This window comes from Chinchilla lanigera, unplaced genomic scaffold (genome assembly GCF_000276665.1).
Source record: "Chinchilla lanigera isolate Chin_1 unplaced genomic scaffold, ChiLan1.0 scaffold00015, whole genome shotgun sequence".
NCBI classification, from domain to species: Eukaryota; Metazoa; Chordata; class Mammalia; order Rodentia; family Chinchillidae; genus Chinchilla; species Chinchilla lanigera.
In genome coordinates this window covers 27,929,661-27,953,366 of record NW_004955416.1, presented here as the reverse complement: position 1 = coordinate 27,953,366, position 23,706 = coordinate 27,929,661, and the positions used below count along the sequence as shown (strand labels likewise).

Genomic DNA, 23,706 nt, shown 5'->3' with positions numbered 1-23,706 from the left:
AGGCCTTCGATAACCATTCGTTAAAAAATAGCTGGAAGAAAGTGAGACTGAGTCACTGCTAAAAAGTCAAAGCCAGAGTGCGTGTAGAAGATTCTGGTTATTTAGAGAACCTTCCGACGTGAGTCAGCTAGACTCCCTGCTGGGGTGTTCTGGGTGGGCCTGGTATCACTTATTTAACTGTTCTGACCATGACACACAGGACTCCATTTTGTTTGTTTGTTTGTTTGCTTTTATGTTGGGGATAGATCAGAGCCTTAGACAGCTAAGCCCTCGCCCTACTGCTGAGTGGCACCCCCAGTCCCAAGTGCCACATTTTATTTTATTTTATCTTATTTTATTTTACTTTTGTCTCTCTGAGACAGGGTCTCACTATGCAGTTCAGGCTGGCCTTGAACTCACAGTGATCCGCCTGCCTCAGCCTCCCAAGTGCTGGGATTACAGGTGTGCCCCACCACACCCGGCAGCCAAGTGCCACATTTTAAGAGGACGGGTTCTGAGTTCGTGGTGATAGAATGTACACTCAGGTTAAGTGCCTCATTTCTCAAACTGGATTTCCCTGATTTAGAAAGTATTTTTGTGGGAAAATTCTTCAGTGAAACCTACTCCTTAGCTTTCACTGTGCCTGGGGACTATGCAAAAACTCATGCTACATGTCAACGAGGCCCCTGGGTGGCCCCTACACCGACCCCCTCCCTGGACCTTGGATCCCGGAGTCACCACAGGCAGCGGAAACACACATGTGGCTGTCAAGGATGGCACCGTCTGTGCGTGTTCCTGAGCACCCCATGCCACATCCGGGGCGGAGGGCCCCCAGCAGTCCAGACTCATCTCTGCTTAAAGAGCAAGAAAATGCCCATTTGCACGTGCCCGGTACTACATGGCGAAGGATGGGAGTGTGTGGAGTTTTCAGAGCCTGGGGCGAAAGCAAAAGCAGGAGGACAGAGCAGAAATTCCAGCAGTACTTGCTCAGACTTCTTGCTGGGGGCAGATAGATTCTGGGGCATACTTTGTTCCCAGCCCCGGTGGTGAGGAGCACCCCGGGCCATTTGTGTCTGAGTCTTTGGGGCCAGGGAGTGGTGAGGTCTATGCACTGCTGTCTTTTAAAGCCACCCAAGGGAATCAAATGGAAAGCCAGGGTTAAGATTCCCTGGCTCAAAGCCTCAGATTAATTACCATAGAAAAACTACAAGGTCACATAAAGAGTTGATTTGCTGTCCTTGGCAGAAGCTGGCTTGGAACAACACACAGCACACAGTGGCCCCTGCAAACACCCTGGACCTTGGACACCGGGCTGAGAAGCTGTGTGAGCTCTCCAGGGAAGAGGGAGAAGGCCCCCCAGGAAGGTCCCTCCCATCCAGGGGTTGTGCACGTTGACCATCCTTGACCTTGGCTTTGGAGCCTGCTGGCCTCTGGAGCTCCCACTTGGTCGTCCTGATGGTGGCCTCGCTGTGTGCCACCTGGGGGGCCCTGCCCGTCTGCAAGATCTCCAGGAGGGTGGACTTGCCCTGGCGGGGGGGACCCACGACAATCATCTTCATCAGCTTGCACTTTTCTGCCTTCCGCAGCTGAGCTCGCAGGAAAGACAGCATTGCCTTGGGGCCTGCGCGAATCACAAAGGGGTGAGTGGATGCCGCTGCTAAGGGACACAGGGGAGCATGCTCGCTTCTCTTAGGATGCTAACCCTGCTGCAAAGGGCGCCCCCTGGTGTTCTAAGAGGGCAGCCAAAGAAGATGGCTGGATCTGGTGCAGGGAGGCCAAGATCCAAATAGCCCCAGAAGTGAAGTACGAAAGTCAAGACAGGTAGTTTTACCACCTTGGTAACCACTGCTTTGGGGACAACTTCAGAGCCGCTTTGCAAACCCTGAAGCTGGAGCTGTTCCCTACGGGCCTCCCACTGTTCCCGGCCCTAGAGCCCAGCTGGTGGACCTGAGTTACTCTCTCCAGGAGGTGGCGCTGCACGGACAGGGTGCGGAAGCCCTACCTTCTTTCCTGATCTCCGCAGGCACATTGCTGATGCTCAAGTCTTCCACGTCCAGTTGCCACAGGTTGCTCAGCTGCCCCAGCTCAGGCGGGAGCTCTCGGAGGCCAGGGTTGCTAGGGTGCGCACGCAGGCACACACACACACACACACACACACACACACACACACACACAGAGCTGCCATCAGCCTCTGTGCACTGTGTGGTCTGCTGTTGGCTTCCACCCCTAGCCCCACACCTTGGACGCTGACTTCAGTGTCTCACTTACACACTAAGCCCAAAGCCTTCCTCCCTGGATGGTCAGTGGCACAAATGACAGCTCTAGCTTGCAGGTCTGCATGGCTTAGAATTGAGTCCCCTCCCCAAATTTCCTTGTCTCTTACTGGTTACACTACTATCAAAATGACCACAGCCTCCTCATGAAAAGGCAGGGTGTCTTTAAGATGAACATAAAGTTAGGTCTGGTGGTGCATGCCTATAATCCCAGTACTCCAGGAGGCTGAGGCAGGAGGATCACAAGTTTGAGATCAGCCTGGGCAACTTAGCAATTTAGTGAGACTCTGTCTTGAAATAAAAAATAAAGAAGGGCTGGGAATGTAGTTCAGTGTCAAGGGCCTGTGTTCAATCCCCAGTAACAGAATAAGAACAGATTAACATAATAGTTTATATTTTCATCAAGTTTTGCACAATGCCTACAAGCCCTGAAGCATCTGGCATGCAGTGGGTGCTCTTACACCCCGTGCGAAGACGCAAAGCAGGTATTGCTGCACCTTCCCCTCCACTGCCTCCTGCACCATTCTCAGGTCTGAAAATCTCACTACTGCTCTGGTAAGGAGATGGCTTCTTCCTGCCTGGCTGCTGTGTCCCCAGGTGACTTAAGGGAGGTCATTCTGCCCTCTTCAGCAGGCAGGGCCAGGCACCTGCTCTTGCCATGACTTACTTTCCCAAGTAGAGCTCTGATAAGCTCTTCAGCAGGCAAACGGAGGGCGGGACTGCGTCCAGGTGGTTGTCATTCAGACACAGGACTTCCAGGGAATCGCTTAGGAAGGTCGGAAATTCCAGCACACACCCTGCAAAGAAATGGCAAAGCACACTGCGTATTTTTCAGTAACTCCAGACCGTCGCTCGTGGAGACCAAGTGGATGCATGAACGGGTGCAACCTCCAGAGGGCATTCTGGCAATCATACCGGAGTACAACGCTCCTCTCACTCACCTAGTGACTCTAATTCTACAGGCATCCTTGCACGCAAAGGTGTGACAATGAGGACGCTTGGTGGCACGCTGCTTGCAATAGCGAAGAGAGAGGACAACCACGTGTCCACATGGGGTCAGCTCACTAACAGCATAATATGCAGTTTTTCCAAAGCATGGGACAGGTCACATGTAGATACAAAGGAATACTCAAGAGCTATTGATGAATTGAAAAAGCAACGCACCAAATCAGATTTCTAGGTTTATTAGCATGTCAGGACATGCCTGCAGAGATGTACACACACGTTTACGTCATATGCCTGCATGCACACACACCACAATGCACATGTGTACTTGCATGGGTTACACATGCACACTAGACATAGACACAGTTGTTAGCCGCCTGAATTCTGTCCTGTCTCCAGACAAGCGTCCTACCACAGGGTTGTATATTCACCCCATGCTCTTCCATGCTGTTTGATCGTTTTGTTTTCAGATACACGTGGGTTACTTCATCAGTGAAAGGGAGCTAGTTAATTAGAAAAGCAATGCTGTGGCCTAAGTATGTTGCCTAAGACGGCACTCTGAAAAACCAGCTGACTACTCAGTATTCAAATGACTTCATTAATTAGGCTAATTATGAGATTACCATTAAAAGCACGTCAGTCAAATCTGCTGTTTTCACTGCACAGGGCATTCGGGTTGAGAAAGAACGAGGCTGAGAGCTTGGAAACATACACTCATGCGGCTCAGAGGTTCAGGTTTCAGCAGAATCTCTGCAGGGCCTTCAGAGGAGATAGCACACCCTGGAGCTCAGGAAACTCGAGATAAAAGGAATGCCTCAGAGGAGGAGGAAGATGCCAGAGGAGGAAGATAAAGAAGCCAGGATTCCTTTGTTGGGCTGAAACCATGTTTGGTTGCCCTTGATTATGACTGCCTTTCTCAATACCGGCTTTTCTCCGCACAGGAGTGGCAGTATCAACAGTAACGGGGTAACTGGGCCTCAGAGAACATTCTAGAAAAAGTGACAGTGGAGTACCAAGATGGATGCCTGGAAAATGTGCCAGTGTGCATAGGGCTTGCTGCGGGCACCCCTATGGAAATAAACGTGCAGCAGACTTTTAAAGAGCGATTTGTAGTAGACCTTGTTCTACAAAGGTAGAGAGCTGCTCTGCTGTACAATATTTGCTTAGGGGACAGTGACAAGGAGCGAAAGCCCATGTGTGCTCAGTACAGAAGCAGATTCAGTTCAGAAAGATCTCTTTTCTCCGTTCAGTGAAAAGGGACGACCAGCCTTAGCATGCCCTAAATCACATCTCTCATGAAAGAACGTCTGTCACAGGAAAGGTTCGCTTTCTTCCCAGAGAAAGGGAGCATTCTGAACACCTGGCCTGAGGGCTTTCCAATTTTAAAGTTTCACCCTGGTGTTTATGAAGCCTCTCTAAGTGACGGATGAGTGGAATAAGGAGCTAGCGCTCCACAGAGGGGCAGCACCTGTCACACACCTCCTGGCCTGGAGTTGAAACTGATGGAAACCAGGCCAAGGAGAAGACAGCCCGAGGTATTTATGAACTGTAGTTATTTATTCATAAGTTATTTATGACTCTGCTGGTCTGAATTTTACCGTAAAAATGGCCATCCAAATTATTTTTGGACAAGGTCACGACACAAATATGACCACTTGAGTTTATGTAAATCTCTCTAGAATTTTACTATCCGTCTGCAAACAAGTTGTCTTTTATAGAGAAATCTTTTTAAAAAATTTTTTTATAGACAATTCTCTACATCAGGGTCAAGAGACCCGAGAGAACCCTACTTAAGAAAAATTCACAAGCTCACACTCACCCACCCCTGCCTTCTTCTCTCTTAACTGTGGGCCTCATCTTTCTAGATGAAACTGAAATTACTGAGAAGCTAAAGCCAACACACCCCTCCACCAGGGAACCTTCCAAGTGGGGAGGACTCCTCACCTGGATCCCCAGACCTGCTCCTGGATTTGCTCCACCCGCAAAGCCATTTTCCAGGACCTTCGTACCTTTCCTACGCTGTGCTTTACTGTACACCTTGACCTTCTGGCTGAGTGGTTGGTCCCCGAGGGAGGGCCCCCTCCATGGCTTCAGACAGTCTGCATTTCGAAGCCGGAGGCAGATTTCTAGTCAACCCGCCAGCAAGTGGCTTGTGTGATCACGATGCATCCGCACTCCCCTCTCATGCCCAGCACCCCACCTGGCCTCAGCGGGAAGATGGTGCTTGTTTCTCCTTTCCCCCAAGAGAAATCCCTACATCTGCACTCAATTTCAAGAGTCCTAAGGCCCTTCATTAAAAAGGACCCCGTTGTGAAATCCGTAACTGTATTTCCCTACTAATGTGGTGAAGGATTTTCTCATGTACCTCCGGGCTATCCAGACTTCCTTTCCTGCAAGCTGTTTATATCTGTTGCTCATTTTTTAACCTATTAGGTTGTCTTTTTTCTTTTTAAAAAACTCATTGGTAAGCATCCTTTGTGTATTAAGGACTCATGCCAATTTGTGTGCAATTCCTGTTGGAAATATTTCTTCTCTGCACAACGAGTTTGTTTATAATTCATTTTATTGAAGACAACTTTCCAGTATTTAAACAGTCAAGAGTTTTCTCTTTTTAAAAAATTATTTCTGGATTTCCCAGCTAGTTTTTTAAAAGGTCTTTCCCACCCTCAAACTACACATGTATTTTCTTAAGTGTTATTCTTTTCCTTTTTACTTAAACTCGCTATCTCCATGAAAACTTTATTTTAGCTACCAAAAATCAAACCCAGGATCTTCACATGGAGCTACATCCCTTTTAAATTTTTTGTTTTGAGTTGCTCAACTTGGGTTTGAATTTGAGACCCTCCTGTCTCAGCCTCCCAAAGTGCTGGGATTACAGGTGTGCACCACAGCTCACACAGAAACTTTTGTGGTTGATGTTGTGGTAGGGAATTTTATATTGTATGTTCCCTCTGGTTGCTAGATACTCAGTTATACCAGCACCATAAAAACAATAAAAGTCCTTTCTATTAAACTGCAATGCCAGTTTTGTCATATAGTACTAAATTTCTATACAACGGTCCCTTAGTATCCTCAGAGCCCTCTACAGGTACAAAAATCCAGGGATGTGTGAGGCCCATATAAAATGGCAAAGTATTTGCACAGAATTTATATACAACTCCCCATGTGATTCAGGTGATCTCTAGATGACTTACAATGCGTGACATAATGGCTCCTTGTACTGCAGCTATGCAAATAGCTGTCCCACTGTATTTGGTGAGGGGACAGTGACAAGGGGGAGAAGCCTGCACATACTCAGTATGGATGCAATTTTTTGTTAGTATTTTCAATCCAAGGAGGGTTGAACCTGCAGGTGCAGAGTCTGTAGACACAGACGACTGGCTGTATTTACTTAGGTTTAGTTCTGGACTCTCCTGTCTCTCCCACTGACAGGCTGTTACTTTTCCAGTCATATACGAGCACAGGCACGTGTGACCAGCCCATGTACATACCACATGTGCACACACACAGCAGTCCATCAGAAAGCACAACGGGCGGATGGACCACCTAGTTCACCTCCTGCAAATGTGTCCTGGCTCTGCCACATTTCTGTTCCTGGTCTCACACTGCCTGTGCTTTCCATCCATCCATCGTGCCAGAGAAGAAAACTGTAACACACCTGACACGACCTGAATTATTTTGGGACGGCATCCCGAGGGCTAATCCTGGGAACGCGGCTGGCTTTAGAAGTCTTAGCTTTGACCACAAAGTCCACCTCATAGAAAGAGAGAACAGAACAGTGGTTCCTGGAGCCGGGGAAGGGCGCGGGCTGCAGAGAGGATGGTTATGGGCACAGGGGTGCAGCTGGAGAGAAGAATGTTGACTGACATGCAGCAGAATAGTAGAATTGTAGCCAGCTACAATTCATTGTATATTTCAAAATTCCCAGCAGAGAGGATTTTAAATGTTCACCACACAAAGGTGTGAATACTTGAGGTGACAGAAATGCCAACTGCCCCATCTGATCACTGTACATTGAATACAGGTACTGAAGTGTCACGTACCCCGTACCTACGTACGTACGTACGTACGTATGTACATACAGTTACTATGTATCAACTAAACATCCTGTGCTGAACTGGCTGTTGAGTGACTGGGACAAAACCTCCAGGAAAAGTTCTGTTTCTGGCACACTAGGGAAAACCACAGGCCTTCTGCCTCCTCAGACCAGCCTTGGCCTGCGGGGCCCAGCCTGGCTGCGGCCCTTTGTGGACACTGCAGAATGTCACGGTATGGCAGGAGGGTCTAACAGCATGGGTCTTCTGGCCCTAGGGCTGGACCCCCGCTGCGTTCGGGGCGGAAACCTGGTTATTGGACAGGACCTAGGACAAGTCGGTCAAGCTATAGATGGAAGTGTGTCTCCCCAAATGCACACGTGGGGGCCCTAACACACAGCATGGTGGTATCCGGGGGCAGGGCCTTTGAGAAGCAATTAGGTTTAGACCAGGTCTTGAGGGGAGGGCCCTCACGTGATCAACATCCTTATGAGAGGACAAAGAGAGTCCAAAGCCCCTGCGTGCCCCCTCCCTGTGGGGACACGGTGAGAGGGTGGCCATTTACAAATCAGGTGGACAGAGCCCCGATTCGCCAGAACCTGACCAAGCTGGGGCCTCCAGGACAGCAAGACTGCAAATGGGAGCTGTGTAAGCCACCCGGCCCCAGGCCTTCCGCCATGGCAGCCTGAGCGGACTCACACACCCTGGAGGCCTCGGTTTCCTCCCGAGCAGACTGAGGCACTGCAGCCCACCCCTCATGCTGTGAGGATCGGCCCCCAGCTCTGGGAGTGGTGCTGGGCACGCCGGCACTAGCTACCTGCATCCCTGGGCTCCAAGAAGGAAACCAGGGCTTCAGGAGGTAGGCACGGCACACGTGCAACATGAGTAATAGCACCATTTGCTTGTGGGGTTCTCGGCCGACCTCGACCCTCTCGGCATTCCAGCAGGGCGCTGACGGGGAAACCCCGTATAAGGCGACTCTCTCTCTGGTGGAGTCCATCTCGCCACTCCCACACGCGCACACACCTGTCTCGGTCCCTGAACGCTGGCGGCCTCTGGTGGTGAAAAAGGAAATGCGCTTCGTTTTGAGTCCCTCTTCACTCCTGTAAGGGGAAAAGAGGAGCCATCGTTGGAGACAGCACCACAGAGAGTGCTATCCCGGCGGAGGCTGTGTGACACAGAGCCACCGAGGAGGCAGCAGTCCTCGCAGCACGTGTTTGCGCCTCTGCAGCTTGTATGAAGCTAGTGGAGCACAGGGGCCTTTTGCGAAAAGCATTTTAGGAAGGATGATCTAACGCGGGGTTGACCACTGGTTTCCATTCCCGGGCTTTTCCACTTCAGCAGATGCCAGGGTTTCTGTGCCCGGCACATTCCAGCGGCTGCTGCTCCGCTGGGCACCACCCTTGAAGGAAGCTCTCTCTGGGTGTACATTCCGCTGAGATGCGGGGGAAGCGGCCTTCAGCAAGTGACCCGGGGCTGGTCTTCCCGCCCCAGGCCACTGGGCCAGTCTCCATTTTGTCACCCTTTCCTGGAAGGCTCTCAGGTGGGCACTTTTCACTCAGCACACATACGTGTTAGCTTGTGACTGGCAAAGACAGCTGCTGCACAGAATTTTAGTTCCGGCTAAAGTGAAAGGCAAGATGGCACAGCAGCCCGTAAACGTTAGATATTGAAGGTCGCTGTCGCGGGTGGAATTGTGTCCCCTAGAATTGATATGCTGAAGTCCTAACCTGCAGGATCTCAGAACACAGCTGTATTTGGAGCTGAAAGTTGAGCATCCCTAATCCGAAATGCTGAGATCCACACTGTTCCGAAACCCTTCCTCACGTGATGGGTCATAGTCAAAATGCAGGCACACTAAACATACCTTGTAAAGTAACCTTCAGGGTATGTCTATAAGGTGCACAAAAGACATAAATGCATTTGTGTTCGACTTGGGTCCCCCCCACAAGATGTCTCATGATGTAAGTGCAAATATTCCCAACCTGAAGCACTCCTGGTACGAAGCCTTTCAGATGAAGGATACCCAACATGTACAGAAGTAGGGTCTTTAAAGGGGTGATGGAGTTCAAATGTGTTCATCAGAGTGGGCCCTAATCCAATGTGACTGGTGTCCATAAAGAAGAAGAAATTCAACCACTGACCCGCACAGAAGACGACTATGGGAGACACACAAAGAAGCCGGTGTATCTAAGTCAAGGGGAGAGGTCACAGGAGAAACCAGAGCTGCTGGCTCCGTGACCTTGGACTTGCAGTCCCCAGCATGGTAAGCAGTTAGTTTTGCTGTGCGAGTCCCTAGCTTGTGGTACCACAGCCCCAGCACTGACTCTACAACTTCCCCAGGGCCTGTCTCCTGACACATGCAGGGACACACACACCCCCTGCTTACTTGCCAAATTGGTTTCTGGAGAGGTCCAGGGTTTTGAGCTGTTTGCAGGTCCACTTCTCCTGAGGAGGCAGGGCCACCAGCTGGTTTCCCTGTACCCTTAAGAACATGAGGGTCTGAGAGAGGGAGGGAGAGAGAGAGGAAAAGACGGCATCAAATACAGACATGGAGGGGAGACCGAGGAGAAAAGTCAGTCAGCCGCCTCCCAAAGCGTGGCAGAACAGCTGTAGCTGATTCCTTTTTACAGAGGTCCCAGTTGTGTGGGTCCTGCACAGTTTAGGGACTGAGTGAGGTCCTATCTCCAAATAAAAAATATAAAAAGGGGTTGGGGATATGCCTCAGTGCAAAGGCCCTGGGTTCAAGCTTCATATTCCAAAAATGTGAACAAACACACAGGTGATCAGAGCAGATGGAATAAAGTGTCTACAGGTCCAGGAGGGGCAACTATAGAATGAAAGGGGTCCAAGCGCTTCCAAGAGCTCAGAAGTTCTAAGGGCCACCATTAGTGGTGACCTGCCCCAGTCTCGTGCCCTCTGCTGGCCAGCACAGGGTCCCCGGGGCACCTGTGTGGTGGCCTAACTTTTAGCCCTTTGCCTTCCGCTCACAGGTCCACTGGGACACCCTGGTCACCGAGGGGGACTACACTTTACCCTTGGACTTGTGACATGCTTTGCTCAGGGGAGTGCTGGAGACTGTGTGCCTTTTTGACGGCATCACCAGGACCCTGACCATCCCAGGCTGCTGTCCCTTGTGTCTCTGATTCGTTTTGTTGAAGGGGCGGACGTCACCACCCACCGTCAGAACCGGGGTGGGGGTGCCTGTGGCTGGCACTGGGGACGCAGGGGTCCTCCCAATGCCCTGGTCTGGAGGAGGAGGCCATGAGTATTTTGTCTCAGCGATAAGACAAGTAACTAAAACAGTGCCTGCTCCAGTTTGGACCTGGAATGACCCCCAAGGCCCCAAAGTACGGGCTCATGGTGCCATCGGGAAGTACCGGGACCTCTGGGAAGAGGAAATTAGGTTGTTGGGACAGAAGGGAACAACGGGACTCTCTTCTTCCTCCTCTGCTTTCCTTGGGGTCTGGCCATGAGGTGAACAGCTCTGCCTTAGCGGCCTCACGCTCCCTGCTATGATGTTTCACCTTACTTCGGGCCCCAAAGCTACGGACTATGGCCTGCAACCTCCAAAACTAAGTGCCCAAGCCAACCTTCCTTCACTGTAAGCTGGCTGCCAGTAAGGAGAAACTGACCAACAGCAAGCCCCTAACTCCACCCCGCTGAGGCCATCACACCCCCCGCCTCCCTGTCTTTGCTTACGAGCACATGTATTTTTATAGCCCAACTTTTCCTCCACCCGCTTTTCCTGGTTTCAGAAGCTTGGGAAAGGCATACAGATTCCACTGCACTGTGGAGTAATTTTGGCCACCAAAGCCCAACATGAGAAATAAAGTGCTGTGAGACTTACATCAAGCTGAAAAAGTCCCAAGGGAACTTCTTTCAGGGCGTTTTCTGAAAAATCCACATCCTTAAGGTGATTTTTCCAGAAGATAGACATTTTGTCTGGCAGAGATTCCAGCGCATTTCTGGATGCTTTACAACATTTCTAGGAGTTTGATGTGAGAGCAAAATGAATATTAATGGGCTTTTTCAGTGCAAGGATGTCTGGGAGACTGTTGGCCAATTTGATGCTAGAAATGAGGCCCCTGTCCACAGGGCTTGGTCATCAACAAGGGGCAGTGTGGGTTCAGAGGCTACAAACTCTTGTTGGCCCTGTGGTCCTGCCCGGCTCCAAGGAAGGGACGGGGATGGGGTTTTCTGGGGAGACAAAGGTGGCTCATGGTGCTTCTCCTCCACCCCAGGACATCTGTCCCATTGTTCTAGAAAATAATGGAACAATTCAGAGCCATGCTAGAGCTGGTTTCCCACACACATATGGTCAAACTCGACACGATAATACGAGGGATGGAGAATTTCCTGGTTGAAAACCAACAGCAACAAAGCACCAATATTCTTTTTGCCGTTCCACACTCCATCTGTGTTAACAAGCCAAGTCCCCAAGAAACAAAAACATCATTTAGCTGGCGGTGCTGCGAATGCGGATTGTTTCTCATTCTTATTTTATGGCTCTTCTAAAAGCACTGACCCCCACCCCTCTCGCAGGCAGAACCATCATCCCGTGCCAGGGTGCAAGCTGCCACTGGGGACGGTCCCGTGGGTGTGTTGTGTGGCTTGTGGACCCACAGCCAGGAGAGCCGGCTCACAGGTGCGCTACCTGCTTGAGACACTTGGCCTTGCGGCAACGCCGAGTGACAGGGCTAGGCTGCCAGTGAGCAATAACCCTGGTACCTCCAAGGAGGCGAAGTGAGAGACTGCTCGGGACAGCCATGAGAGATCCCCTTGAAACACAGAGGCGACCCTCTCAGTATGGTACTAACCAGAGGGCAGGCCCAGGGGTCTGGAAACACCTTCAGATTGTTTCTGGAGACATTCAGGCAACTGAGCGACTTGAAAGAATGCAGGAAAAGGGTGGGGAGTTCTGTCAGTCTGTTGTCAGATACGTCAAGTTCCTGTAGTTTCCGCAGACCAATCCAGTTGGTGGCTGGGGGAAGAAAAAGTTGCATTGGTTAAAAAGAAATTCTTGTCAGGAAAATGACTTAATGACATCAGGGCACTGATGAGAAAACGTACCGCTTTCTTCTTCGAACAATTTTTCTAAGTAATTTTTAGACGCTGTCAGTTTTTGAAGTTTTGAGAGGTGCAGGAATCCAGGCGGGAGGTGGGACAGCTTGTTGCTGGAAATGTCAATCTCAAGGAGCCTGGGGTTGGGGGAGAGGGAAGCCAAGGCGTCAGACGGAGGAGGCAAAGCATCACGCTACAATTTTGTTTGTATATGAGGTGATATTTTTTCTTTTTTCCCCTGCACATGGCGAGAGTGTGCGCTGAAAGTGTGGCAGTATGATTTGTATTCACTCCATTAATTGCTGCCACAGCTGCTGTAGAGAGGATGGAGTCTCTCTTTGTCAGTCCTGTTCTCTGATCAGCAGGGATTAAAATGTGTGACGGAGCAAAAGTGTCCTGCAAACTGACGGAAGACCAGCAGCAGGGACCCAAGCTTTTCAGACCCGTGTGGACTCACTTACCGAGCCCACGTTAAGAACGTATGCAGATGGTCCTTGCTCTTTAAGTTTGTGGTGCATAAAACTTGCCTGTGAGGCCTACAGGCCAAGCCCAAGTTCTTTCCAACATCCTCGTCCCCGACTTCACTTAGAGCCTTAGCTTTTGTAACAGGCTCAAACCCTCTACAGCATGAGGCTCTGCAGACATGGATCCTAAAGAAATCAGTTAAGTAGATCCTTTCCCTTCCCCTGAGGCTTCAGGGAGAAGGCCCAGGCCTCTCCCAATGCCCCCAGGAAAGCAGGGCTTTCCAGTTCAGGGCTGACACTGTCCCCATGCTGCCAGAGTCCCATAGAGTGGACCCTTTCTCCCAGACCCCTTCCCATTTTCCCTGGGGATGGAGTATAAGGTCTCCACCAACCCAGGAAGCTATCAGCCACCCTCCTCTGACTCCTGTGCAGGATCAGGACAGGCATCTTGGGCAGGCAGTTCTGTGTGGCTGTGGTGTGCAGCCTTGGCCAGACCATCTCTCTAGACTTCTCTGAGTTCACCTGAAAAGAGGGTGGTGCCTTGCTCCCTTTGCTCCCGAGAGCTTGTGTAAGAGCCGGCAGAACTTCCTTCTCACATTTTAGCCAGAACTTCTGTTTTCAAAAACATAAACCCAGAAGCCCACGCAGGAGGTCAGCGGTGGTGGCCTGAGAGCACTGCCCACCTGGAACAGATGATTTCGTCTGATGACTGCACGCTGGGCAGCTCTCCCAGGTGGTTGTCTGAGAGGTTCAGCTTCCGCAGGTTGATGAGTCCCCAGGGGATGACGGAGGGGAGGGAAGCCAGGCAGTTGGCAGAGAGATCGAGCTCCGTGATCTGGCAGGAGATGTCTATGAGCCAGTCGAGATTCACCCAGGGCAACCTGAGATGGGACCATTTCACACGAAGTGGCTGAGGATGGAGAAGGAAGAGCACAGGTGAACGGTGAGCCTATGTGGGATGCTGGGACCGAGCTCATGTTGCCTCCCCAGTTCCTCCCGTGGTGGCCAGCACGGAGGATGTACCTATTCTGACCTCCACCTGAATCTCAGATGGAATCTGCACACGGCTCCAGCAAGTCACCTTCCAGCCTCCAGAGGGCGCAGGTGGGCTCAGAGCCGACCCTTAGGCGGGTCCTAGCAAGGGAGTAAAGCAGCAGGAATCCCCTCCTGAGAAAAGGAGGCCCACTGAGGCCTGGAGGGGCCTCTCCTAGGCTGGATGTGAAGACCAGGATGGAAACCTGGTCTGTGACCTCTTTTCAGGGGCCCCTGTTCTGGGATTAGGGCAGCTGTCCTCTGCAGCCACCTCTACAATGCCAGGTCACATGTGTGAGCAGGCTGCTTCCAGAATAAGCGACTGAAATCCAAACGAGGAGTGGGCCACACTCGCGCAGTGAGAAAGAGACGCCGAGCGAGCCACTCCCTGCTCTTCACTCAGCTATAAACACGACACCCTAATGATTATCCACCTTTAAGCTTAGCGCGTGACGCCCAAGGAGGCGGTCATGGGCACCAGCGAGAGACGGAATGGGAGGCTCCTGGAGTGGTGGGTGTCTGACCACAATGGGAGGCTCCTGGAGCTGAGGCGGCCGACCCTTACGCACAGGAAGCCCGAGGTATAGAGGTTTCTCTTCCTCCTCCTTTTTCTATTTGTCCTTCTGCCTGCTCCTGCTGCTACTGTCCAGTGATCTTCCATAAACATAGCTACTTAGTACAAGGCGTATGCTTGGCAGGTCTTTCCTTGTCATGCACAAGAACCGGGACCAGTTTGGGCCCATTCAATTGTAAACAACACCATGTGTAAAACCAGACACCTGACGCACAGCCTGCAGCAACCTGGTAGGAAACCAACCCCTTTGGCTCTAATGCATAGCGCAGGCTGTCAGCCTGCTGCCAGACATGCAGAAGACCAGGCAGTTGCCTGCAGTAACAATTCAGGGAGCTACACAACAACTGCTGCAAGCATCAAGCCCCATCTGGCCAGGACTCTTCATAACTGGCAGCTTCCCTAAGTTTTGTTCCTGCTTCCAACTCAGGACAAGCAGGGAAAGCTAACTGTGCCCCTAACCAGATCCTTAGGACGGCCTCCCTCCAGTGACCCTCTGCCAGGGCCACCGGAACCTTCACTTTCTTCAAAGCCTTCCCATTCGGCTGCTGCTGCTGCAGGTGACCGCGGCTGGCTCTCTTGCCCTCGCAAGCCCAGAAAAAATGCTTTTGCACTTGGTTCATTTCCACAGGAGGAAGTCAGAAAGCCCAGTGGTTTGCTGGTGTGGAACAGTAAACGGGATCTGGTTGAATACGTATGAGCGGGACTTGTTCCTTCCTTCTTGATTATCAAAGTATTCGGCCTCAATTAGGTTTCTGGGGAGAGGAAATCTGCTTTTTGGCCTGTTTCTCCAAAGCAACTGGAAATCCATAACGGAAAATTAGAGGAGCAGAAATATAAACAGAAATTAGTGCTTTGCAAATGGGAAAATGTAAGAACCCGCAGGGACTGTGGGAAAGACACCAATAATGTGGGATAAATTGGCCTTCGAAGTTGGCAGCAGCTAAGGGGTCGCCATCTGGCCACTAGGTGGCGCTGTGTGCCCTGTCTTTGATCTCCCCACAGCCCAAACCTGGAGATTGGGGGTCCCCTTTCCTTTTCTCCTGTCCCCTCCACTCCTATGTCCTCACCCCCCTCCCCTGCTCTTCTCTTTTCTCTCTCTCTACGTGTATGTATGTACCATATATCGCACTGATAATGTAAAAAGACCAGATTCACCACTTTTAATGCGTCACATTTACTTGTTTACTTTGTTCCTCTCTTCCAGCATGAAAACACCCCCACACACGCTTCACTTTTTGCTGAGTCATTGGCAAGTAAGTGATACATCATGACATTTCACCCCAGACACTTCAGCACACACCTCTGAAGAGCAGGAACGTTTTCTGTGCATGATTATAATTTTCGACATACAACATCCATAAAACGTTTTCAAGTCCAAAGTGTATGTACAAATGTTCCCAGATAACCCAGAAATATCTTTTATAACTACTCTGCGTCGTGATACGGGGGTCCCATCAAGAATCACACACCGCAAAGCCAGGCGCTGTGGTGCACATCTGTAATCCCAGTACTTGGGACGCTGAGGTAGGAGGATCACTATGGGTTCGAGGCCAGCCTGAACTACATAGTGAGAAGCTGTCTCGAAAACACCAAAAATAAAAATAAAAACAATCACACACTGCATTTAGTTGTCATGTTCCTTTACTTCTCTGCTCTGTGAAGGGTCCTCCTACCGTTGTTTGCTAAAGCTTCGATTCAAGTTAAGCATTCATTTAGGGGCTAGACTGGAGACAATGTCGAGTACTTCCTACTGATACCAGCCGGGGGCACCAGACCACAGACCGAGGCTCAAGGGCCAGGTTTGACCTTCGGTTAAGGTAATGGCTCTCAGACCTCTCCCTCGTGAAAGTACATTTTACCCTTTGTGATTCACAAGCAAGCTGTAAGGTGGTATTTGGACAGAGTATTCCATAGGTATACCACTATGTTTCTTCCAGTGGGTTTAACATTCATTATCGGCCTTGGTCTGAATCAATCAAACCGTGGTGGCTGCAGAGCGGTGATTTTTCTGAAGCTACCGTTCTTTCTACATTTACCGCTAGGCATTCCTCCTGCACAAGCGCGTCCCCTCCCGCTACAAAAAAAAAAGAGAAGTGTTGCTATGGACTGTTTAAAGTCTTATAAATAAAACTCTGTAGGACTATCAAGAATAATAGAAAAAAATCTGATCATTACGATGACATGAGTCAATTATAGCAGGAATTATAGCCAGACATCCTTGGGAAATCAACTAAAATGTTGCTATCTCTAGAATGGGACTTTCCCTCCTGCCCTCTTCATGTGCCTAGAGCTGGAGCTGCAGCCTTCAGCTGCATAGGAAGCAAGGCCCCATCTCAGCTGAGCCCTGGATGACTCAGTGGAGGGGACGCATTCCTAGGTTCCACCCAGCTCAAGGTCCCCGTACCTCCTCATTGGTTCTGGGCGGTGCAGACTCGGCTCAAATCCATCTCCCCTGGTGCAGCAGGCAGCATGGCCCAACAGAGAAGGAGATGATGCCTCCAGCGCCTGCTCGACCTCTGCAGCTCCACAACATGCCCACCATGCAGCGGGCAATGAAGGGTCCAGGTCCTACGGAGAATCTGGCCGAGAGCCCTGCAGTCGCTCTGTTCTGTACGGCAACCATCCTAAACCATCAAGTTTTGCTCAAAACTGTTCAGACTCCTGAGCTGCTTCTGCTTGGAGATGCTCTCTTGGAATGCAGCTATTATGCTGACAGAAAGGGCTAAGATGGGAAGATAATGGGGGAAACACTGGATTGGCTGGGCCTTGGGCCAAGATAGCCCTTGCAATGCTCCTGGGGCCGGCCTCATTTTGATGGTGGGTACCCTGAGGCTAACTGTGTCCTATGACCATGACACAGGCCAAACAAACCACCTCTCTCTTCTGTACCCTGCTCCATTTCTTCTCCTCTTCGTGGCCCATCTGAATCCTATTTTTTCTTCAATACTCCCTGTGTATTAGTCTGTTTTCTGTTGCTAAAATAAAATACCTGCATCTTGGTATTTTGTAAAGAAAAGAGGTTTCTTCAGCTCACAGTTCTAGAAGTTCAGAGCTGCTCAGCTCTGGGGAAAAGCTCTGTCTGCATCCTATGGTGAATGGCATTGAGGTGGGAATGCATGTGAGTGGGGGGCATCACATAGTGAGGTAGGAAGCTACAGAAGGATGTGGGGGCCAGGCTTGCACTTTGAGGACTTGCTCTTGTGGCACATCCGTCACACTATGAGACCAGCACCAATCCCTGTAGTATTTCTAAGGATGTAACTACCTCCTGTTAGGTCCTACCTCTTAAATTCCCAACACCTCTTGATACCTCCATGTTGGGGTCCAAGCCTTTTAGTATATGAACCTTTGGGGAACAAACCACATCCAAACAATAGCACCCTGTCTCTAGGAGCACCATCATTAGCCCCAGCTGTTACCATTCTACAACAGGGCCGCCATCTTGTTTAGCTTGTATTTGCACATCCAGCAATGATTTCTTGAATGGTGCTACAATGTGTCAACTACTCTGTCAGAAGCGGGTGGAAATAAGCTTGCTGACAGATACTGCAGACAGAACCAAGACCCAGGAAGTGTAGCTCTCAGAGGGAAGAGGTGTGTGTGGACGTGCAGGTATGCATGCTCCTTTGGCTGCCCCCGGTCAAGGGTTTCTTGCTTTCCACGGACTCATAAATAAGTGTATGATGGTAACCACCCAGCCAAGAAAGAAAACTTGCATGGAACTCTCCTGTGCTTCTTTTGGGGCAGTCGTTCTACCAGAAGAAGTGAGTGACTGTGTGTGCCACTCCCCTAGACATGAGGAAGAGGAGGAGCCAGAGGCTGCTGTCCATTCCTAGAGCTCTTTCTAGGTCCTACACCCACCGGGTTTCCTCATGACTGACCTCTGATAAACAAGCCCAGACAGAAGTATTAAAAAGGAGATGTCTGGAAGCACAAAGACACATTTGGAAGACAGACACAGCTGCAAAGTGATGCCCGTTGGACTAGATGGAGGTAGAAAAACACGTAAGGCTTCTACTGTAGATAAAGAATATTCCCTCAGAGCACCATGGGTTTGGAAGGTGATTGGGTCATGGGGCTGACAGAGGATGAGTTCAGAGCTAAATGTGCGGATAGGGGGTGGGGCCTGGTTGGAGGTGGGGTCTCTGGGGTGTGACTTTGAAGGGTGTACTCGTGCTCTCTGGTGCCTGGCTGCCATGGGCTGAGAGTCTTTTCCCTGCCATGCTCTTCACCATGCTGTCTCTGAACTGGAGCCAGCCAACCATGGACTGAGCCCTCTACAAATCAGGAGCCAGAATAAGGCCCTCCTCTCTTCAGGTGTGGGTGTCTAATATTTGGTCCCAGCAATGGGAAAGTGACAAATACACTGATCTTGGGCTTGTTTGAAAAGTTGGACTTACATAGTTTATTATCTTCTTGGTGCAAGAGCATTGCAGGGTGTCCAAGTACTTACACAGCGCCAGTGAGAGAGGAGAAAGCACACACAGCTGAAAGGATGTTCAAACACTTGACATAGACACAGGCCCTGCCAGCCCTGAAGTGCTCACGACTTGTTTGTGTTTAATCCGGGCAGAATCACAACACACAAGGTTCTGAAGCAGCACGGCCAACTGTTGTATAATCCAGCCCTGGAAGAGTAACTGCACAATCAAGGACAGCTGGAGGCAGAGTCCCCACCAATTCAATAGTGCAGTGGTCAAGCCACACCCACCCTGGTGTAAGCAGATGGAAAATGTGCTCATGTTTGTCTTCAAGCTTGAGCCCTTTAAAAGTCGGGCCAAGGAGGAGGGAGTACACTCTCCCCAGAGGGCGACAGCTTAGCAAGCCTGTTTTTCCAAGGTGTAGTAGGGATGAGAATCGTGCTAGAAGGATTCGGTGTAGTTAAGATGCTGTTCGTTCATTATCATCAGCTGCAGAAGAAAGGTCCTCTGTCTGGGGATGGGCGCTACTGTCCAGAAAGGGAATTATCTGCCCAGACACAATGCTTCTTGCAGCCACTGGACATAAGGTATCAGAGTGATATGGGGCCACAGTGACACTGCATACGTTTTTTTTGTCTGTGCAACCCTATTGGTTAAACACAGAAGTCATTAAGTGAAGGCCTAAGTCTATAATGTTTTTAGCCTGGCTTTGAAGCTCAGTGGTTGAGGTTTAAAACTGGGTCTGGGGCAAATGCAGAAAAGGAACCCAGGCTCCCAGGCGAGGTGGGCATGTCCCCGTCTGCTTCTGCTGGGTAGAGGGCAGCCTTGTGGGACGCGGATCCAATGTTCACCCGACACCAGATCTCTGCTGACCCTAGAATACAGCATTCCCAGTTTTTCTGCCCATGTTCTCAACTTAGCGCTCTTGTCAAGTGGTCCTCACTCAACTGATGGCTGAGTCAGAATCATTTCCCCTGGAGAAGGAGCCCATTGAAGGACGGAATACTGCGTGCTGACAGCAGTGGGTAGATGTTTATTCAATGAAGACACAGATGTCAGCGTGGGGAAACATACGGCATGTTCTAAAGTTCGTTTGTCAGCCCTTGGCCCACACAAACCCCATGACTTTTTCTCTGTAGTTAAGTGGAATGCTGGGGGAAGCACCTTCTCCTTGTTGAGCTGGCCAGGGAGACGTGAGCCACCTCTGATATGTGAAGGAACAAGAACAGCAAGTACCCAGAGAAGCTGCACAATCAGTGGGTCTCATCTAAAAGAAACCAACTCATTCAAGGGCCTGGAGAATAAGCCCCAAACCCTAAAGACAAAGCAGCTCAAAGCCGCAGACCCAGTAACAGTGTCTGAACACTCATCCCAGGTCAGCTGAGTGAAGCGAATAGCTGAAGATAAGAAAGGTGGCAGCAGAAGGTGGTCTGTGTGCTTATGCCGACGCGGTGGGGGCTACTTCCAAGCTGGTGAATCTTGCCTGGGAACTGAGACCCTCAGAAGCAGTCCTGAGTGACAGGGATTGACCTGGGCAGAGAACCAGGCATACGGGACAGAGCAGCCCCCTGTGCATGCTAAGGCTGCAGCAGAACCAGAATAGAGTGAGCCTTCCTCCCCAGTGGGTGAAATCCTCAGCGCAAGCCTTCTGAACACCTGCTTCTTAAGTCCTTTCACTGGGGTGCAGACAGGCTACTGAGGAGGGGCCTCTAAAGTGAAAGGATCAGAAGGACCCTGAAACCCGACTGGTCATCTACCTGGCACAGGGAGTGGCCCATGGTGGGCAAACCCAGGCTGAGCTCAGTGGAGCAACGTCCTCAAGGGCAGCTGATGGGTTGAATCGTGTCCTTCCAGAAAGATGCGCTGAAGTCCTAACTCCTCGTGCCTCAGCTACACCTTTACCAGGAACAGCTTTATAGAAGTGATCAGGTTACCGTGAGATTACTCAGGCAGGCCCTCATCCCCTGCAACTGGTGTCCTGGTAGAGAAGGAGGACGGGAAGATGATGTGAGAATGCACAGGGAGACGGCAGCCATGTGACCGGAGTGACGGATCTAGAAGCCGAGGAATGCCAAGGACTGCAGGCAAACACCAGCAGCTGGAAGAGGCAGGGAAAGATCCTTCCCAAAGCTTCTGGAAGCCAGCACTGCCAACATTTTGCTTTTGGACATCTGGCCTCCAGAACTGTGAGAGAACAAATCTGTGTTGTTTTAAACGACCAAGTTCTTGGTACTGTTATGGCAGCCCTAGGAAACTCACTCAGGTGGTAACAAGGGGAGTGAATGAGAAGGATGCTGCTGTAGCTTGGGTCTGGAAAGTCCCCAAAGGCCCATGGGTTAAAGGCTTAGTTCCCAGCTTTCTGCTATCGGAGGTGGTGGAAGCTTTACAAGGTGCAGCCTAGCTGAGAAACTCAAAGCGTTAGGCGAGAAAGCCGAGGTAGCACAATATGTGCTCGAAGACAACCACAGCCCCAAGATGCAGCGATGCTAAATCTTCATTTCTCAACACTTGTCGGAGTAAGTAAAAGAAAAATGAATAAAAACACAAGAGAAATACTGAATCCGTAGATTATGAGAGCTAAAAACGCACGAAGAACAAGCAGAGGAATTACAAAAGTATACACACTGGGAGATCACCAAAGGGTACGGTGAGAGAATGAATTCTCTTTTCAAATGATGGGAAATTTGCTCGTTAATTGATTAAATTCTGAGAAATGAAGGAAAAGTAAATAAAAAAGGCCAGACTCTTACACATCTTAACCCTCAGGCTAGATACGTTTTGCCTAGAAAAAGGCAAAGTAAGGAAGAGATCAGTGATGAAAGGAAGACTAAAAAGCACCCAATTGTTTGGACATTGAAACAGATCATTTCACATAATACTTGAATCAGGGAAGAAAAAACAATATACAGTAGAACAAAAAGTTTGTAACAGTGAAAACCTCCCAAATAATAGAGAAGAGAACCTAAGACTCTAATCACAGTTTAAAAAGCAAAGGTGAAACATCGTAAACTAGCTCGCCTACACCCAAAATAGACAGCTAATGAGACAGAAAGCTAATGAGAATAATTAGGATAAGAACAGAAAAACCAACCTGAAGTAAAACTAATGAAGTTGAGAGATAAAATTCAGGGTTTTTGAAAAATAAGAAAACTGATAGTCAGGAGTCTAAATTAAAACTAAAATACACCCTCGCAAACTATGAGTAGAAATGACAAAAGACAGCTGAAGGGAAATCCGGGGAGGTTTGCCTTCAGCCATAGCTAACAAAACAATGATGCTGAAACGTAAGATTTACTTACAAAGAGAGAAGTCCTTAAAATGATACAGAAAGAGAGAAACAAAATAATTAGGAGAGAAACAAGGGAAATAACTAAAGAACCACCATAAGAGGCTCCTAACTCAATATAAATTATTTTCAATCAAATCTTTCAAAGAACGAATGTCCTTACGTTACCTAAATGGTTGCTTAACACTGGACTCACTTTTGTTTATGAGTTTAAACTAGTAATTTTGCAAAGGTTAGGGTTAATTACATGTATGTACATGGATGCAAAAACTGCAGTAAAATCTTTTTTAATAGGCTACAACTAGACCAGACACAAATAATTCAGATCTGAGCCCACGTAGGTTTGCACACCTACAAAGGAACACACGGGGAGCAGACACAAAACACAGCAGGGAAAGGGAACGCCGTGCTCCTCCTTTAACTATCTGAAAGATGTGTGTAAGGTTTACCACTTTTTCTTTAACATTCTTTCAAGTAGGTAAACAGAGGGATTTTCTCCCCCAAAACAATACTGTGCTTTCCCCCCTTAAGCATTCCAGTTATTCCTTTGAAGACAGGAAACTTATAAGAAATCTCTCACCACGAGTCTCAACTTAAAGAATTTTGCTAATATCTACCTGAGAGAAAAAAAAACAAGCAATAAAAACATTATCTGCAGTTAACTAAGCTGTTAACCATTGAGAGAATCCTCAGTTTACTCAACTTTTAAATAAAGACAAGACTTCTACCTCACATGATTATATACGGATTAAAATAGAATATATGCCAAAGTTCTTCTGACACATTCATAACGGGGCTGTAATTTGTATATCTCGCTGCTGGGTGGCTCTGAACCACCAGTGGTACATGCAAGACTGTCCCATTGGGTGGTACAAGTCACCCAATGGGCCGAGCATGCATGTACCACAGATTGTTCAAACCAGCAGGAACATGTTAAAGCTATGATGTACAATGTAAACAGAAGGGTGGTTATTACATATAAAAATTTCAACCATTGATTCCATTCACCTATCTATTGATGAAAAAATATATCCATTCATCCAACTGTGTATCCTCCATCCATCCATCCATCCATCCATCCACCCATCCATCCACCCATCCATCCACCCATCCATCCACCCATCCATCCACCCATCCAACCATGGAGCCATCCATCCTTCTATCCATGCACCTATTAGTCTTCTTCCAGACCGTGCAGTGAGAGGCAAACACAGGAGAGAAAAAGTGGCCAAAGACCCTGCTTTCAACAAGCTTCTGGCACATGGAGTAAATAACATCAACCAAGAATGTAACCCAAACAGACCACCCGAACTGTGTTCTGCATAAAGCAGACAGGAAGCTCTGAGAGGTATAGGGAGGTGCGTAGCAGTCCCGAGTGATCAGGAAGGCCTTCCTGAGGGCTCACAGGGGGACAAGATCTGGAAGGTATCTTCATGGCCAGGAGGGCGTGTCAGTGCTGAGCAGGCAGGCTTGCTCTTCTCCTGGCTAGGTGGGGTCCAGCTGCCGGACAGTACAGTCTCTCCCTGTTGGACATTTTGGGGTTTCTGCTCCCACTTCTTAAAAATAGCAGCCTTTGGCCACACTTGTGGCGGTTATTATTCATTTCTTTTGAATTATGTTCTAGGAGGTATTGT

At 49.4% G+C, this 23,706-nt stretch overlaps 1 protein-coding gene across 2 annotated transcripts in view; it reads right to left on the bottom strand.

The window, feature by feature from the left end:
* Lrrk1 (leucine-rich repeat kinase 1) overlaps nt 1–23,706 on the bottom strand; it is a 127,346-nt gene that overhangs the window by 34,913 nt on the left and 68,727 nt on the right. For both annotated transcript variants that reach the window (XM_013512546.1, XM_013512547.1), the window contains 9 exons: nt 13,443–13,669; nt 12,305–12,432; nt 12,052–12,215; nt 11,082–11,219; nt 9,621–9,733; nt 8,258–8,334; nt 2,920–3,049; nt 1,982–2,094; nt 1,386–1,600 (listed from right to left, as the gene is read on the bottom strand). In XM_013512546.1, coding sequence (XP_013368000.1) covers nt 1,386–1,600; nt 1,982–2,094; nt 2,920–3,049; nt 8,258–8,334; nt 9,621–9,733; nt 11,082–11,219; nt 12,052–12,215; nt 12,305–12,432; nt 13,443–13,669 — 1,305 coding nt within the window. The remainder of the gene's footprint in view (nt 1–1,385; nt 1,601–1,981; nt 2,095–2,919; nt 3,050–8,257; nt 8,335–9,620; nt 9,734–11,081; nt 11,220–12,051; nt 12,216–12,304; nt 12,433–13,442; nt 13,670–23,706) is intronic.